The sequence below is a fragment of the Ochotona princeps genome, chromosome 6, assembly GCF_030435755.1.
Source record: "Ochotona princeps isolate mOchPri1 chromosome 6, mOchPri1.hap1, whole genome shotgun sequence".
Taxonomy (NCBI): Eukaryota; Metazoa; Chordata; class Mammalia; order Lagomorpha; family Ochotonidae; genus Ochotona; species Ochotona princeps.
In genome coordinates this window covers 27460800-27476930 of record NC_080837.1, presented here as the reverse complement: position 1 = coordinate 27476930, position 16131 = coordinate 27460800, and the positions used below count along the sequence as shown (strand labels likewise).

The window sequence follows — 16131 nt, the reverse complement described above, 5'->3', positions numbered from 1 at the left end:
CTGGAAACTAATCTCCATGAGTCTTGATAGGTGCCTGCATCAGAGGTGGAGCACCCAGCTGCCCAGCCCAGCACCCTTCTCCCCCAACTAGGATGGACAGCATACTGAGACGGGCCATGGGGTGTGCAGCGCTGTAACGGGGCAGCAGCCAGGATTACATGGAGGGAACAAAAGTTGAATTTTTTTAAAAAGGCAGTTAATTTGGTGACAATCTCCTTTCACCCATCTTCCAATGGCCTGCATTTTCCTGACAGGGAGGCAGCTCCCCAACGCCCTGCTTCGTGCAGAGGGTTTTGGCAGGCTGTGTGGTGGTGAGGAGGGATGGGGAAGACAGGGAGACTGGAGAAGCCACGCTGGTGGAATTTGTGGGAGCACTGGCCTCTATGGAAATTGGTATGAGAAGGGGTGGCAGTGGTCTTTGGATGCAGCACTTAGCAATGTTGCAAAGGCTGCCTAACCTGTGGGAGCTGGGGAAAGAGAAAGTGGGCTGGCAGTGATGTTCAAGGTACCCCACAATGCATGCTGAGCGCCCCCCAACTCAGGGACTGCTGCGGGTCATTTGCAGAGCTCAGAAAAACAACTTCACTTTTTAAAAATACAATATTAACAAGAGGGTTTTTTGTTTGTTTTGCTGTGACTTAAAAAGATGGTGGTTTTTGTAGCTCCAGAAGTCCATAAGAACATCCTGTCGAAAAGGAGGTTCTAATGGACACAGGGCACACTAAGTCCCTGACCTCAGAGAAATTAGCGAAACACAGCGGAAAGAGAAGGGTGCCAGTCCCAGTCGGCCACTGGTTCGGGGCCAAGCACAAGTTCTACTGGAGTCTGATTTCCTCCTTTCCAGGCTCAGGCAGTATGCTCCTTGGCTGCCAGGTGCTATGGAAGCGGCCCCTTTGATGACCTCTTGGATCCCCTGAGCATCTGCCCAGCACCCAGCTCTCGACCAGCATGTGGGCTCCCCCTTGCCCTCCAGCGTGGGTTGCTGGAGCTCGGGTCTTCTAACTGGGAGGCCAGAGGGCACAAGGCCCAGTTTCCCAGGTTGCAGGATAACCTCTGAACAGAACCTGCGGCTGTCTTTCTGGGACAGAACAGAAGGCAGAGGGGTCAGGAGGGTCAGTGAGGGTCTCTGCTGGGTGGACAGTGGGGAGTGGACTCTCCTTAGTGGGTCACCTTCTCCATCCCCACCTCCTTCCCACATTCCTTGGCGACCTTGGTGATGATGGCTTGGGTAGAAAGAGCAGAAGCAGCAGCCTCTATGTTCCACTTTCTTCCGGAACAGCACGCTCCTCTCAGCAGCCTGGGGCATCTGGGTCAGCCCTGGAGACCCTTAGCCTCTCCTCTTCCCTCTACCACCTGCCGCCAGGCACAGGCAGCAGCATCACCACCTTCCTTGTGGCAAACGAGCCCCGGGCTGGCTTTGGGAAACCTGGCAGGGCACAGGCTCATGCAGCCTACCTCTTGCTCAGAATCAGGGTCGTGTGGAGTGTCCAGGCCCTTGGGGTTGCCCAGGGCTCCAATCATAGGCTCCCTGGCACGAGTCCCCCCACCCCCTTTTTATTGGCAGGCTCGAGGTGGGGGAGGGGCTGGGGCCTGGTGCTTTGATTTTAGACTGTGAAACGGCTCAGTGCCCCGGGCTCAAAGTGGATTGACTGCCTCTCGTTCTCCAGGGACGAATTAATGGAGAACGATCAGTTAATTAACAAACCCTCATTCTGGCTTTTACCTTTCTCTTTGCAAAGGCTCAGGCCTGGGCGCCCAGTAGCAACGAGGGTGGGTTGGGCAGTGGACCCCTGAGTTAATCAACTTGGCAACCTCCAAGCAGGTCTTACAAAACCCACTCTGCCCTCTGTGGCACTCGGCCCTACCTCCCATTCTGTCCTCTGTCCTCACCGGGTCCCCGAATTCACTTGAAATCCCGGAGGCTGACTGGACGACCTCAGCCGCTCCCTGGGCCCTAGGGTTCTGCGGAGAGCCTAGAGTGGAGTCTGGCTGCGCTGCGCAGCGCCCGGGGCTGTCTTCCCGCTCAACTCCGAAAGCGCTCTAGGCTCGGGTTTCTGGCGCAAGATCTCTACTGGCTGACTTGGAGGTCCAGTGCATACTCCCACCCTCCTGCAGGGAGATTCAGTCTCTTTCTGCTCCCCCCGACCCCCCCCCCCCCGCTCCGCCAACCCCGCCACCACCCAATACAAAAAACAAAACAAAACAACAAAACAAATCACCAAGAGGAATAAAACGAAATACAAGTCCCAAGCGAGCCGGCAGCAGCGAAGGAGGTCGGTGTGTTTGGCTGGCAGCTCTCCTACCGCTCTGCCGCCCTGGCCGGACTTGGGCACTGCCTGATTGCTACCTTCTTTTTCCGCACATTTCGCCCCACGCCCGGAGTGCGTGCTAACCTTTTACGCAGTGCCCGCGACGCACCCCCGCAGCTCTCTGGACTCCCGTAAGCTTTGCCCCAACTTTTCGAGGGTAGTTCCCCGGAGTCTGCCAGTACCCAATGCAAAGAGCTCAGGAGCGAGCTCACCTCAGCGAGTTCAATCAAATCTTGCCGGGCAAACTCCCACACATTTCTGCCCAGCATCGGATGGGTGCCAGGAAGTACTGGCCCGAAGCAGTCGTGCGCAGTTGCCTGCACGCGTCGCCTCGCTCTTTCCACACCCTGAGTGTTTCCCGAGAAGCGGCCCTTAGGCCGCGTCCCGCCAGGTGCGAGCATTTCTCAGAACCCTCCCAGGTGTGCGACCTTTCCAGCGCCATCCCCGAGCACACAAATGCGTCCCCGCAGTCCCCGAGGTCGCGCCGCTTTGGCTCTCAGAGCCTGGCAAAGCCTAACGCACAGAACCCTGGAGAAGGCAGGTCGTCCGCACCCGCAGGCGACCGAAGACTCTCAGCTTCCAGGAAAACGGCTGGAGTAGGCAGGATGAAACGCGACTTTGATTTCTTTCCCTCCCTCCTTCGAGCCCTCTGGCTTCCTCGCCCCTCTCTCCCCGCTCGTTCGCGGGCACGCGCGCTCGCCCAGCACCTTGGCTGGCTCACCTGCTAGGCGGAGCGCAGACATGCGCTGGAACTCCGGCTCCTGCAGCCATTTCCACATCCTCCGGAAGGTCTCCCGGCCGGACTTGAGTTTGCTCCAGGGTTTGGGGTTGCGCAGCAGGTCCGAGAGGGTCCCCTGGGAGCGGCAGAGCACCCTCTGCGCGAAGATGGCCTGTGGGATGCTGTAGCGCTTGAGCTCGGTGGTGATACGCTGCGCCACCTCTTTGGTATTGATCTCTTCCATCTGCCCTGAATTATTTCCATTGCTGACCTGCGCGCCGGTCACCGAAGGGTTGGGCTCCCGGGCCGTGCCCAGGAGCTGCCCGTGGCTCTGGGCGTTCAGGTGGGCGTGGGGGTGGTGCGGAGGAAGGCCGTTGATGGGCACCATGCCGGCCGAGGTGGGTGTGAGGTGCTGCTCCCCGTGGCGACCGAGCATGGCCGGGTGGTGGGCTTCGAAACCGTTGGGGGTGAGCATCTTGTCGGCGGGCATGGCAGCGCCAGGGTGGGCGTAGTGGGGGAGCCCTTGCTGGGAGTTGTGGATGCCGCCCAGACCGGAGCCGGAGAGGGGCGAGAGGCTCTGGCCCATGCTGGCCACGTCCTTGTGGTAGGGGGTGTAGAGGTTATTCATGGAGGCCAGTCCGCGCTCGTCCCGCATGAGCGTGAAGCTACCGCTCACGTTGCCTGCTAGGCGCTGGTGGTGGTGCGGGTGGTGGTGGTGATGGTGGTGGTGATGGTGATGGTGGGGGAACTTGTCCGACACGGTGGAGATGGGCGGCAGCGGCTGCAGAGGTGTCAAGGTGGTGTAGGTGGTGGGCATGCTCATACCTGGGGGAGTCTCGCAGGCCATGGTCATGGTGGGATGCAAGGGGCCGGCCAGGCTGTGCTCGGGGGCCCGGTGGTGGTGGTGGTAGTCGCCGCCGCCACCGCCGCCTCCGCCGCCGTCCAGCAGGGACGCCATGCCCATGGAGCGCGGGTGCGCGGGGGGCAGGTGGCTGCCGCGGTGCGCCACGGAGCTGCGCGCGTGGGGGCTGCCGCCCAGCAGGTCGGCCGGGGCGGGCACCGGCTCATGGCTCACCCCGTGCAGCTCGCCGATCGCCTCCATGGTCAGCTGTGCGTTCATCGTGATCCGGGCGAGCGGGCGGCGGACACAACATCGATGTGGCCGGGGCAGAGGCGGCGAGGAGCGCACGGAGTCCGGTCTTCACATCGGCTGCCGGCGAATGTTGCTTCCTCCCTCCGGCTCGCTGTGCGCTCTGTGGGTCTCTGTGCGCGTGTGGGTGTGTGTTTGTGTGTGGATGTGTGCGTGCGCGTGTGTGAGTAGCTCGCCTTTCCTCTTGCCCCCACCTCCCCTCGGCGTCCTCGGCTTTTTTTTTTTTAAATATTAATTTCCAAAAAAAAAAAAAAAAAGATCCGCGCGCCGTTGGGAGAGCGCGGTGTCCCTTCAGCCGGCCAGCCCGTCCGCCCTCGGCCCCCTTTCTCGCCCTTCTCAGAAGAATCCTGAGGCCCCCGGCTCCCCTGACGCGGCCCGCGCGCCCGCCGCGGCTGCTGCTGCCTGCCCTCGCCGCTCGCCGGCTCGAGCCATGGCTCGCCTCCTATTGCCGACTCAGTGGCCGCGGGTCGCTGGCTGCCCGCCGCCGCCGGCCCTCGCCGCCGCGGCCCGCCCTCGCGCCCGCCGGCACACGGCGCAGGCGCGCGCGCCCGGCCCCGCCCCCCGCCCCGCCGCGCGCCCGGGGCCGTGACGCGCCCGCACAGCCGGAGGAGGGGGCTGCGCGCGGCCAGCGGCGCCGCAGGGCTCCCGCGGTGACCGGCCAGGCCGTTGCCGACCTCGTGTCACACACACTCTTTCTGCGGCTGCTTGGGGAGCTGGGTGGCGGGGGTTGGGGGACTTGTGCGCGCACCCCCTCCCGCCGGGCCCTGCGAACTGTATTTCCCTGAGGGTCGGCGCTCCCCACACCCCTCCCAGTTCCCGGCCACAGGTACCTCACGGGCCTGCGTCAGCGTGGCGCCCGGTCCTCTGGTCCTCCCGGCCCTTGGGGAGACGAGCACGCGGCGCCCAGAGTCCCCGACTCGGGTTCTACCTCGTCGTCCCGCGCCGCCTCGGTCGGTCTCCTGCTGCGCGCCCGCCCGGTTGGTGACTCGGCGAGGCGCGTGGCGGGCGGGCGCCGTAGGGAGGGAGCGAGCGCCCCGCTGGGTTCCCGCGTTAACTTCCGGATGTCCACGGTCCTCCTGGTGGAGCACCCGGAGACCGCTGCCTGGCGAGGGTGGACGCGGGCACTCGTTTCCGAGAGAAGACGCGTCCAGATATGAAAGTCAATTTTTGGCTCCCAGTTACACTCCAATCCGGAATCGAACCTGGTGTCTAGGACCTGGCAGGGGGACGCGTGGGGAGGCCCCCCAGAGTAGGACGGTACTCCAGGCCGGCCGCCACATGCCCGCTTCCTTTCATTTACAAAAGAAAGGGGTTGTGGGGGGAAAATCTGTAACAAAAGGCAGACCCGTGTCCGCTTAGGTGCTTTCATCCCTCAAGAAAGGACAGATGTGCCCATTGTCCAGCTCTTGGCAGTTACAGCCGGGTCAGCGCTGAGCCCCAGCCCCGGGCGAAGACTGCTGACAATGGGACAGCTTCTCAGAGACTGGGTATCTGGATCTAGATATGGAGCGTGTGTGTGTGTGTGTGTGTGTGTGTGTGTGTGTGTGTGTGTGGCCTGCATTGGGCCAAACAGACTGTATGTTTGTTGGGGACGCTGGGCTGAAGCCCACCAGTTGTGCATCCACTGCAAGTGCTCCCAGACCCCCGCCCCCTGAGAGGGAGAGGCCAGGGCTGGCATGATGATGTTCTGGTGATTATGTCCTCAGGACAATAGTTTGGGCTCAACAGTTTACCAGCTAGGAGCATGGACAGGCCCATCTCTGTGGCCAGCTTCCACCAGAGCATGGCGAGGGATAGGTAGGTGGAGGTGAGAGGGGCTGGCCAAACTAATGGCCTTGAGATCGTGGCAGTGTCCTGGGAAGTGGCTAATCTGGCTAGTTCCCACTCTCTCCCCACCAAGACACTCCTGTGTCCCCTCCAGATGTGTATGAAGTCCCTGGAAGTGGGGCGTCCTTCCCCCTCTGGGCTTTGTGTCTGCTTGTCTAATGAACGATTAAGAATTGAGGACTCCCAGAGAGGAGAAGGCCTTGAGAAAATTACACTAGCGTCAAGGGATCCAGAAAACAAATTATTTAAACTTGTGTCTGTATCTGTTCATATGCAAAAAAAAGAAAACACCCATAAAGCATATTATTTTTGTTTCTGTTTTCCTCTTTTGCAACATAAGCCAAACAAAGAGCTAAGTAGCTGACAGCCTTTGAACTAAACTGTTGTGTCCCTGGGTGTCCCCCAGCTCACCGTCCCCCTTCTCCACCCCCCCCATTTTAATCCTGCCGAAATGATTGATTTGCCCTTATGACAACTCTCCTCCCCAAAGGCAGTTTGTTAAAAGAAAGAAGAAAGTAAATACCACCAAGTGCACAAATTGTTCATGGTTTTCTCTTTGTGTCACTAATTAGGCTCTTGATCTGCAAACCCTCCTTCTTGGAGGCTTTCTCAGGAGGCCACCTGAGGAGGACTGGGATCAGGTGAGCTCAACTTGCTTCTTGTCCCCAAGGGACCTCGTGAAGAGTGAGTCAGGACTGGCTCCTAAAGGAGGAACCGAGAGAAAGAGGTGGATGTGTTTAGTAGGTGTTGGGCTAGGTCAGTTTAATGTGTCATCTGACTTTTTTTTTTTTTTTGTAAAACATTTTTTGAAAATGCAAGTGCAAGGTTTGTTTTGGTTTGCAGATCTCCCTCATCTGGGCATAGCTTGCTTTTCATCTTGGGGTTCTGGTAATTAACGGAGTTTGCAGTAAATTCCCTATCAGAAACGACGTATTCTTGAGCTCTTCCTGAGGATGTGAGATGTGTAGAATGGATGCTTTTCTCAGGCCTCCTTAAGGTGAGTGCATGGGGTGGGAAAGGTATGGCACTGATCAACGGCTGGGATCGTTATTCCGCTTCCAGGTTGCCTTGGGAGGACCGGGAATTTTCCCCAGTCCAGTGCCCAAAACAGTGCCTGGCCCCCATGTAATTCACTATGGATGAATGAAGGAATTACAGTGTAAGGAACAAGTGCTTGAAATTTGGTAGGTCAAGGTGTGTGTGAGCGAGGGGATGGCTGATTGTTCAATGCTTAGATTTTCAGTAGCTGCACAGAATTTAAAGGAAAAAAAGTGTCAATCAACAATACATAATTATAAACATGCATATGTGCTTTTCTAAAAATTACATGCATGTATATATTTTTGTATTAAAGAGGTGGAAAATAAGGCTACCAATTGGATGCCTATTACTGACAAACTTTCAGGCAGCAAGGATTTCAGGATGTTTATTTTGTAAATATCAGGAGAGGAGTCTGAGGGGTGGGGAAGGACAGGTGCAATCCTTTCGCTGGGGAGGTAGGAGCTTGCTGTTCAACCTGCCAGGGCTCAAAAAGTAAAAACCAGGCTGGCCACAAAGGTTCTCAGAGAGCCTCCCACTGGTTTGTGCTGTGTGCTGTGTTTTTCTTTGTGGCCGGTAAGAGATCTCATAGCTTTCATGGGACCATTCCAAAGAAATGTTTCTAGTCCCTCTGAGCCATCAAATGTCCCCCTTCTCATCTGTGGGCCTCACAAACAGCAAGGGGGGTGGTTCGGAACACAGTCATCGGCCCAGGGCACCCGGGAGGAGGTGGCCCTTCCTGGCCTCAGTAGTATTTCCCCATGCTTGTAGCCAGTCTAGGATTAGGGCAAGGAGCAGGTTCTTAGGTATCTGGCCACAGTGGTGTACTTGGTAATTAGGGATGCAGGGTTTCGTTGTGGGTGGCTCCTGTCAAGCTCTGTCTCCTTCTGGACTCTGCCTACCTTGGGAGATCTCTTATTGAGACTATTGACTTAAGAGAACATCAGGAAATCTAGAAGGCAGTGGCCTGGTGTTTAGTTACTGAAAATCATTTTTAAAAACGAGGCAGGAATTTATTTTTAGAAGTGATGACTGATTATTCCAGCCCCCCCTTTTCAATGTTTAATCTTTTTATTCTATTTTATGTTTTATGATACTGTTCCATATGCACTGGGATTTCCCTTACAACCGCCCCAAACTCTCTCCCCTCCACTGATTTCCCCTATATTATTACAATAGTATAATCCTTCATTAGCAGTCATCATTGTTTAATCTTCTATTTATAATTTTCTTTCAACACTTTGGTTAACTTTTTCCCTCTCAGATTCTGGTTTTTTTTTTCTGCTCATGAAAAATAAACATTTTAACTCTTCTAAATAGTGTTTGCACTTTCCCTTGTGTGGTCGCCTTACTGGACTCCCTAATTGTCAAATTTTCCCTGCAGAAAGGCTGTCTGCCCCTGAGGATCCTGGCCACTCTGGGTTCCAGGAGCTGCCCAGAGCAACCTGCGCCGCATCGGAGGTCACCAGCCACCCTACGCGCATCTCTGGTTGCTGCCCCGGCTAGGGACAAAAGCTAGCGGATCCGCGCTCTCGCCTAAATCAGCGAGCGTCTCCTGGGTTCTAGCCAGTTCTGGGCGTTCGCTTGACCGAGGACCTTTGGAGAGGTCATGCCCTGAGCACTGTGGCGGAAGGGAGAAGGGCAGCCTGAAGCTGTGGCGCAGAGACAGTGGTTCGGGAGTCCTCAAGTGGCTCTCTGACCACAAGCTCACTTTTGAGGCAGTGGGCCGCTTCTCTCCAAGTTTTCAGCAGTTGTGCTTGTTTGGCCTGGACTTCGTGCTCATTAAAACCTGCAACAAAGCAGATCGGCCCAGGTCACAGGGAAGGAGGAATTTTCTCAATTTGAAGCGGCTCATCTTCGAATCTTCTCGAGTGAGCAGTGACCAGGTTGGGACAGGAGGGATGATTGAAGAGGGGGAAGAAGGGGCTCTGTTCAAAGCGGCCCAAAGTGAGGACAACTCAAGGGAGTGGGACGGGCAAAAGGCGAGGCCCGGCTAATGAGGGTCTCCAGGGGCAGGATCACCCCCCACATCGCAATCGCCAGGAACAGAACAGCCCAAGTCGTGGGTTGTGGGTCCCTGTACTGCCGGGAGCTCCGGTTCCGAGGGGCCGGAAGCTGGGAGCTGCCACGGCCGCAGGTGGGCTCGGCGACCCCGGCAGGTGGGCTCGGCAACCCCGGGAGCTCAGCCCACTTGGCCATTTCGTCCAGGCCACGCCCGGGAAAAGCCAACCCCGGCTCGAGAACGGTGGTACTTGGGAAGGAAAACTCTTTAAACAAATCATTTTGGTGTCTAATCAATTAGTGTTTGCGCAGTCAAGTACCATAGATTTCACAGAATAATCGTTACCTCCCTTGTCTTTATTTGACCCGCAGACACCTAGAAGATTTAAAAATAAAACGCTGGAGTTCTGGGCTCCCCACCCCTTGCCGGTGCCTCCCTCCCTTGCCTGCTCAGGCCTTTTCTTCCTCCAGCCTCTTTTTCACTCTGCCCCTTCGCACTCGCCACACTCTGACGCCTTCTGCTCTGCAAGCCCTGTCCTCCTCCCGGGCCTTGACCTTCTCACCCCACCTCTTTTCCTATCGTGAGCTGGCACAGGAACCAGCCTCCCGGATCAGGACCCTGATCAGGGCGCGCGCCTGCCCTTTGGCCCGAGCACCACCCAGGCGTGGGATTATGGAGTCGCCAAGCACCCAGTGGCCTTTTCCCTGAACCCTCACCCTCTTGCCCCTTCTGACCCCAAGGGCATGCCCTTTGGTTTCTGTTGAGGTCGGCAGAAACCCTCACCTTCGGGGCAGGGCCTGCTGCGCGTCTAGGGGCCTCAATTCCGAAATGGGGTGACCCAGGGCAAGTGGGGCGCGGGAGTGAGGGGAGGAAAAGCTGGAGGAATGGCGTTGGTTCCTAACTCTCGTCCGATGGCTGGACAAGGTCTTGGTGACTGCTGGACCAGCTCCCAGGGTTCAAGACTAAGAGGTTGGGAAGTTGGGGCAGGAGGTCTCCCGGTGGTCCGGAATAGCTACTCTTGTCTCCTTCCCACACACAATGGCCTGGATCCAGTGTCCTTTTCAGGCTTACCAGGTGTGTTCCCATGTGTGTGTCTGTGAACACGTTAGGGTATTCAGGACAGTTGTGTGCCACGTCCAGTCCCGCAGGCCACCAATACTCAGCTCTGGGGACTTCCTGACCATAACCTAGATCCCAGAAGGTTGGAAGTATGGAAACAAGGGGCTGGAGAACAGGAGGCGTGGCTGAAGGGCAGGCCCGATTAGGAGATTTGGGAAACAAGAACACCTCTTGGTTTCTCTAATGATTTAGCCCACCGGGCAGGCGTGTCCAGGGCAGGAGCCTCTGAACCTAGGTGTCGGATTGGTTAAAAAGAAGGTGATAATTCCAAAAGGGGGAAATTCTGAGTGAGCTGGAGGTGAAGCCTCTCGCTTCCCTTCACACTGCTGGGACCCCAGCCTCCAGTGTGGGGAGCCCCAAGAACTGCCTTTAAGTGCCAGGTCTCAGTCACCCACCTAAGAAACTTTGCTCTCAAGGGTAGATGATTATAATGTGCTTGACTAATGCTGGCGTTTTCCTGTTTAACATACATTAATCTGAGTAACAAAAAAAATCAATATTGCTAACGACATGGCAAACAAATCCTAGTGTCTCTCACACCAAAAAACCTCTGATTTTCAGTCACTTCTATCCCCTTGAATTTGGTGGTTTGCCTCTATTCTGTTATAATCCTAGCAAGTCTTGAATACGATCCCAGTTTTCAATAGCCCTTCTCCAAAAATCATGTTTTAAGCCATGCGGATAACCCAGAACCCTCCAAATCCTAGCCTCCCATCTCCCGGGGGCTATTGAAGTACCCTAGGACAACCTTAAATGTGTCCCCATCAGTAGCGTCAGATGTCCAAACTCACTGGCCAATGACTATGGTTTTTGATGTGTTCTGTCTCTAACAAAACCCCATTACAACAGCCGCCGGCACCTCCCCGGGGCTGGAGACCTAGGCAGACTCCAAACTCCCTCTTGCGCCATCCTGTCTCTACGGAAGCCTTCTGAAGCTGCCGGTTCTTGTCAAGAGTTGATAATTATTATTACGAGTATTTAAAAAATGGTATTTTCCACATGGAAGGAATAAACCAGAGGAGCTGGCTAATGAAGGAACTTAGGTTTGCAAAACACTGTAAATAATTTAGTATTGTATTTCAAGGAAAAAAATAGCTTTCTTAAATCATGCCCGCAATATAAATTGCAGACTTACAGTATGGTCCTGGTAAGTCTAAATTTTTAAAGGAGCAATATTCAAAGAGACATAGATGTCTGTATTAATTATTTATTCGCCGGTGCCTTCCTTCGTTTCTAACTTATTATTAATTAGGCGCCTCTAGTCTTTCGCAGAGCGCTCCACTGAGCCGGTTGCAGCTTTAAATATGAATTAAAAGCAAATCCAAGCTACTGTAATGCGAAAATTATTCCGTGTCTTGCATGGCAGAGATGAATAGCCGCGTGGATCAATACTGTGAAACTCAGCTCCCAACGACAGGGTTATTGATAGCTTATATTAATGATGTTAATGATGGAAAAAGGAAAAGAACGGGCCACCGACTTAGAAACTTTTTAGCCACTGAAACCCCGCAATAAAACGGGAAGGGGGCAGGAATTGGGTTTAAGTGTAATAAGAAAATTATTTATGAAACCGGATAAATGACTTCAGAACCCTGATGCATTTGAACTTAACGCTCTCGGCTCCTGGCAGCCCCGGCTCCAGCTGGGGAGACCGCGAAAACCCCAAGCCGCGGAGAGCTGGGAGGATGGGCGGGTGTGTGTGGGGGGACGCGCTCCACCCACCTCCGGCTGGCCGCCCCCTCTTCTCTCGGACCCCACAAGGGCGCCGGTTGCTGAAGCTTTAGGACGTGAGTGGAAATGAGGGGGAGGGGGCTGCTTCCTGGCATCCAGGCGGGGACAGGGTGTCAGGTCAGTGGACTCCAGCGATCTGGGACTTTGCCCCAGTTCCTCACTCGGCCCCCAGCAGGTGGACGGAGTCAAGTGCCTCGCCCGTGTGTGTGTGTGTGTGTGTGTGTGTGTGTGTGTGTGTGTAGGGAGGGAGGGGGAAAGGGGAGGTGACGGGGACAGGTCTGGCTTCGCACCTTGGCCTCTGGCCCGTGGATCCCTCAAATGCAACCTCATGACTGGTGGCTGAGCCAGAGAAGGAGCGCCTTACAGGAAGCGAAGCTCTTCCAACCAAGGGCCCGGAAACTGGGGAGGCGTCCTCTTTTCTGTCTCCCCACGTCCTTTGCCCCGTCTGGGGTCTAACAAGGTCCTAACATCCCGCTGCCTGCCAGGCTTGGGGTTCCTGAGCGTGGGGAAGGCTTTGAGCCTGAGCTGAGAACTCTTCCCGTTAGCATCCCCCCTATACCCAGCCCCTTTTCCAGCCAGCCCCAAATATCGACCCACTCTCCATCCTCCTCCCCCACCCTCCCGCCCTCCACCCTTAGCCGAGGGCCACCGAGAGGGAGGGGGGCGCAGAACGGGGGAAGCGAAAGGTTAAATCCTGACCCTGGAGGGCGGCGGGAAAGGTCAGAGCCCGGGGGGTCAATAGCAGACCCTCGTCCCATCCCCCGCTCTGCTGGGCCGTGGAGCCACCAGGCCCCTTCCCCCGGTTAGGGTCTCCGGCCCCTGGAGGCGAAGGCGCTGGCAGCCGCGGGTGGGGGCAGGTGCGCAGCGGCTCGGCTCCCGCCTTGGCAGAACGGCGCTACGTGCCTTAAATTTAGGTTTTTGGACCAGTGGAGGAGGTCCCGGACGTTAGTTCTATGTGTCGGAAGCGGCAGGAAACGACGGGTAGGGCACAGGGCAATTTTGTGTATTTTCCTGATTAATTCAATACCTGCTGCCCCCGTCTTTCCCCTCCTTGCCTCCTCTCACATCCCTTCTAGTTAGTTTCCCGGTATCCATTTCCGCTTCCTCCTCTCCTCCCCTTCAATCTGTTTTTCTTTCATCATCTTTCCCTTTCTCCCTCGCTCCCTCACTTTCCCATTCTTTTTCTCCTCTTTATTTTTTTTCTTCCTGCTTTCTTCCCTTCTTCATCTCCCCTCTAGATGGAGGCCTGCTGGAGGGCTCTACACGTGCAGAGTTGTAGACGAAAGATCCCAGTTCCACTTGGCCTTGAGAACAACGAATCCTGTTTGTGAAAAGGCTGAATGTGGGAGAAGTCTCAGGCGGGGGTTTGGGGGAGATGGAGAGCGAACACCTGTGCAGCCTAGGGGCCTGGCCGCAGGAACTGGCGTCCACTAAACGCCTTGCAGACAGGATTTTTCCCCATGATTCTCCTCAAGGTCCACGCAGGCCCCGAGTCTGCGGCTGGGTATCCCCGACAGCCATGAACGCCCTTTGCGCCATCTGCGCCCCTGGCAACAACAACAACAACAAAAGGAATGATTTGCCCTGTTTTTAGTATTTTATTTTGCTAAATGAATGAATGAATGAATGAATGAATGGAGCTGGGGAGCCCTAATCCCTAGAAGCATCAGCAAAACCTTTAATCTTCCCTAGACCACCAAGGGTGGCCCAGTTGAGACTATCAAGATAATTACACAAAACCCAAACTTCCTGCCACCCAGGAAAAATCCCTTCTGGGCTGTCAGACTTCAAAGTCCACAATCAATTGCGTGGTTCAGATGCACCCCGGCTGCTGTAGGCGCAGCCTCATTGCCGTCTACCAGCGAACCGCCTTGCCTTCGGAAAAGAAACACAACAGACAATGCAGAAAAATCACTTGATTCTGGAAAAAAAATCAATATAGAAATTAGATTTAATGTCTGCTTATGTGATTAAAAATGACAAGGTGTTGGCTTCTATTTTCATGAAAAGACAGAAGGCCGAAGAAAATAATTTACTATCCAGTTCGGCTTTTCTCATTTGCCTGGCAAAACGCGAAGGAAGCCGACAGGGCGGTTGGTTGGGTAGAACCATGGTGCAGCCCGGGTGCCCCTGCACCGGGGCGGGAGACGAGGGTGAGTTCGTGGTCAGACGCGTGCACTGCTGCTGTGTAGGCAAGGAGAAAAAAATTCTAGTATCTCTATTCTGGGGCAACGCCAGGTCCGTTGTGGGTTTCTCAGCTCTGCTTCGCTCCAACAGAACGCTGGGTCGTCTAGTTGCGCGTCTCGAACTTTTCAAGTCACACCTAGATTCTTGGGTTTCTTGTTCTCAGTGTCTTCGAATGTGGCTGTCTTATCGGTTTCTGGACTTGGGTAGTGCCAGAGGCTTGGTTCACTTCGCCACGGCCTCCTAATCCAGATCTAGCCTTGGCTTCTATTTACTACCGCGTCCCTGTGCGCGCGTGTGCGTAGCAGTGGCTGCTTGGGCCACGGCGGACCGCTTTCCTCCCATACCCGGAGGTTCCAGAGGTTGCTGAGTCTGGGTTGGAACCAGGAAAACAGGGTCTCCGAAACCCCCGTGGGCTGCAGTCTCCAAGCGTGACTGGCTGTGCGCACGTTCCAGGTGTCAAGACTGCCTTGGGCGCGAGCTGGGTACCACGACGCCAGGGATTAGTTATCTACGTTGTAAACAAAACAAACAAACAAAAAACAGGGAAAGAAAAACCTAGAAAAATCCACAGTGTGCACCTCATCCTACACCTCTCCCTCCCCGCGTCAAATCACAATCCACCCGCGTCTCCACCCCGCTGCTAGGGAGTGAGTCCAGCGTGAGCAGCGCGCGTGTCCATCCAGTCATGCCTTATTCCGGAGCAAAGTGGCTCCCGGCTGCGCGAGGCGTGGGGACCGTGGATCGCTACAGTTAGAGGTTTGCTTCACAAGGAACAACAGCGTCAGCAAAACTGCTTCCGAGCCGGGTCCATTTAGAGTCCCCAAACGCACCTTTGGATTTGTAGCTGGCGCCATTTTCACTGGCCACGTAGTCCCGTTTGTCAAGTCTTTGTCAAGTCTTTCATTGGTCCTCTTTTTGTTGTAGGGCTTATCTTCTGGTGGGTGTGTGTACAAAACCCATCTCAACCATCACCTCCACGGAGTCCCCAGAGACCTGGCTCCGACAGGGTTGCCCAATGCTCTCGGAACGGACCGTGTAAAGTCAATGTTCAGTTCCTTGGCTATCTGGCAGGCCCAGAGTTCCCCTCAGCTCAGCCAGCACCAACCATTGGGCTTCCTTGCTCCCTTCTTTGCTCCAGTCTGGCTAGGCCCGCGAGTCCTCTAGCCCAGGAATTCCCCCCCCTCCCCCCCCCCCCCCCCCCCCCCGTCAGGAAGCACGGGAGAGACACCCCTGGGGGATGGGAAAGGTAACTCCTGGGATGGGGCTGTCAGGTGGCCCTGGTCCTGGGGGCTGCATGACCTTTTAGGCCAAAGCCAGCCTCTCCCCCTTCCCCGGGGTTGGCTCCTCTTTCTTTCCCCTCTTCTCAAAAGCCTGGTCTGCTTTTCCAGCCTCCAGGGCCTTGGAGCTGCCAGTCCAGGTGCCAAAGGTCAGGTGTTGGCCTGGGCTTCGTTTGCACCAGCCTCAGACAGAAACGCTGGATCCTCAGGCCTGGCACTGAGGTTGGATGCTCACTGCCCAGGCTCCCTCCAGCACCCCCAACTCACCCACTTCAAGGCAACGTGGGGTGGAGAAGGGACCGGGTTGAGGGTTGCATAGTTTAATTAAACACAATACACTGAGACCAAAAAGTCACTCATCTGGACCTTTCAGGAGGATAGTTTCAATTTTTTGCTGGAGGGGATGTTTTCATAATTTCCTTCAGGGTACAAATTGGGGTAGGTTTGACCACAGAGGGAGGAGCAGTCTTGGTTTGCATCATTTCATTGCCCCAATCTGTCCAAAGCTGGAAATAGGATGCCAGAAGGGATCCAGGAGAGGCAAACGAGTGCCCAGTACTGCAAACAGGCACTTCTCTTCCGGAGGGGCCGACCTTTCGCCTGAATGGGGCTAAGGCCAGCAGAGTAAAAAGCAGATTTCTATGCGCATCCACGTGGCCCAACGTAATGAACACATCTTCATCAATTCCTGGAGGCAGAGGGCTCAATTTACTGGGGGCTTGAGCTGTGTCAGTCCCCAGCCTCAGCTCTGACTGACTACAGAGTAGCCAAGT

The 16131-nt window shown here is 55.6% G+C and overlaps 1 protein-coding gene across 1 annotated transcript in view; it reads right to left on the bottom strand.

Moving 5' to 3' along the window:
- The window catches only part of ONECUT1 (one cut homeobox 1), a 28227-nt gene extending 23585 nt beyond the window's left edge, over positions 1–4642 (bottom strand). Inside the window, exon 1 of the mRNA XM_004578070.4 lies at positions 3031–4642. Within this exon, the coding sequence (XP_004578127.1) occupies positions 3031–4147 (1117 nt within the window). The 5' untranslated portion in view covers positions 4148–4642. The remainder of the gene's footprint in view (positions 1–3030) is intronic.
- Positions 4643–16131: the final 11489 nt, after the last annotated feature.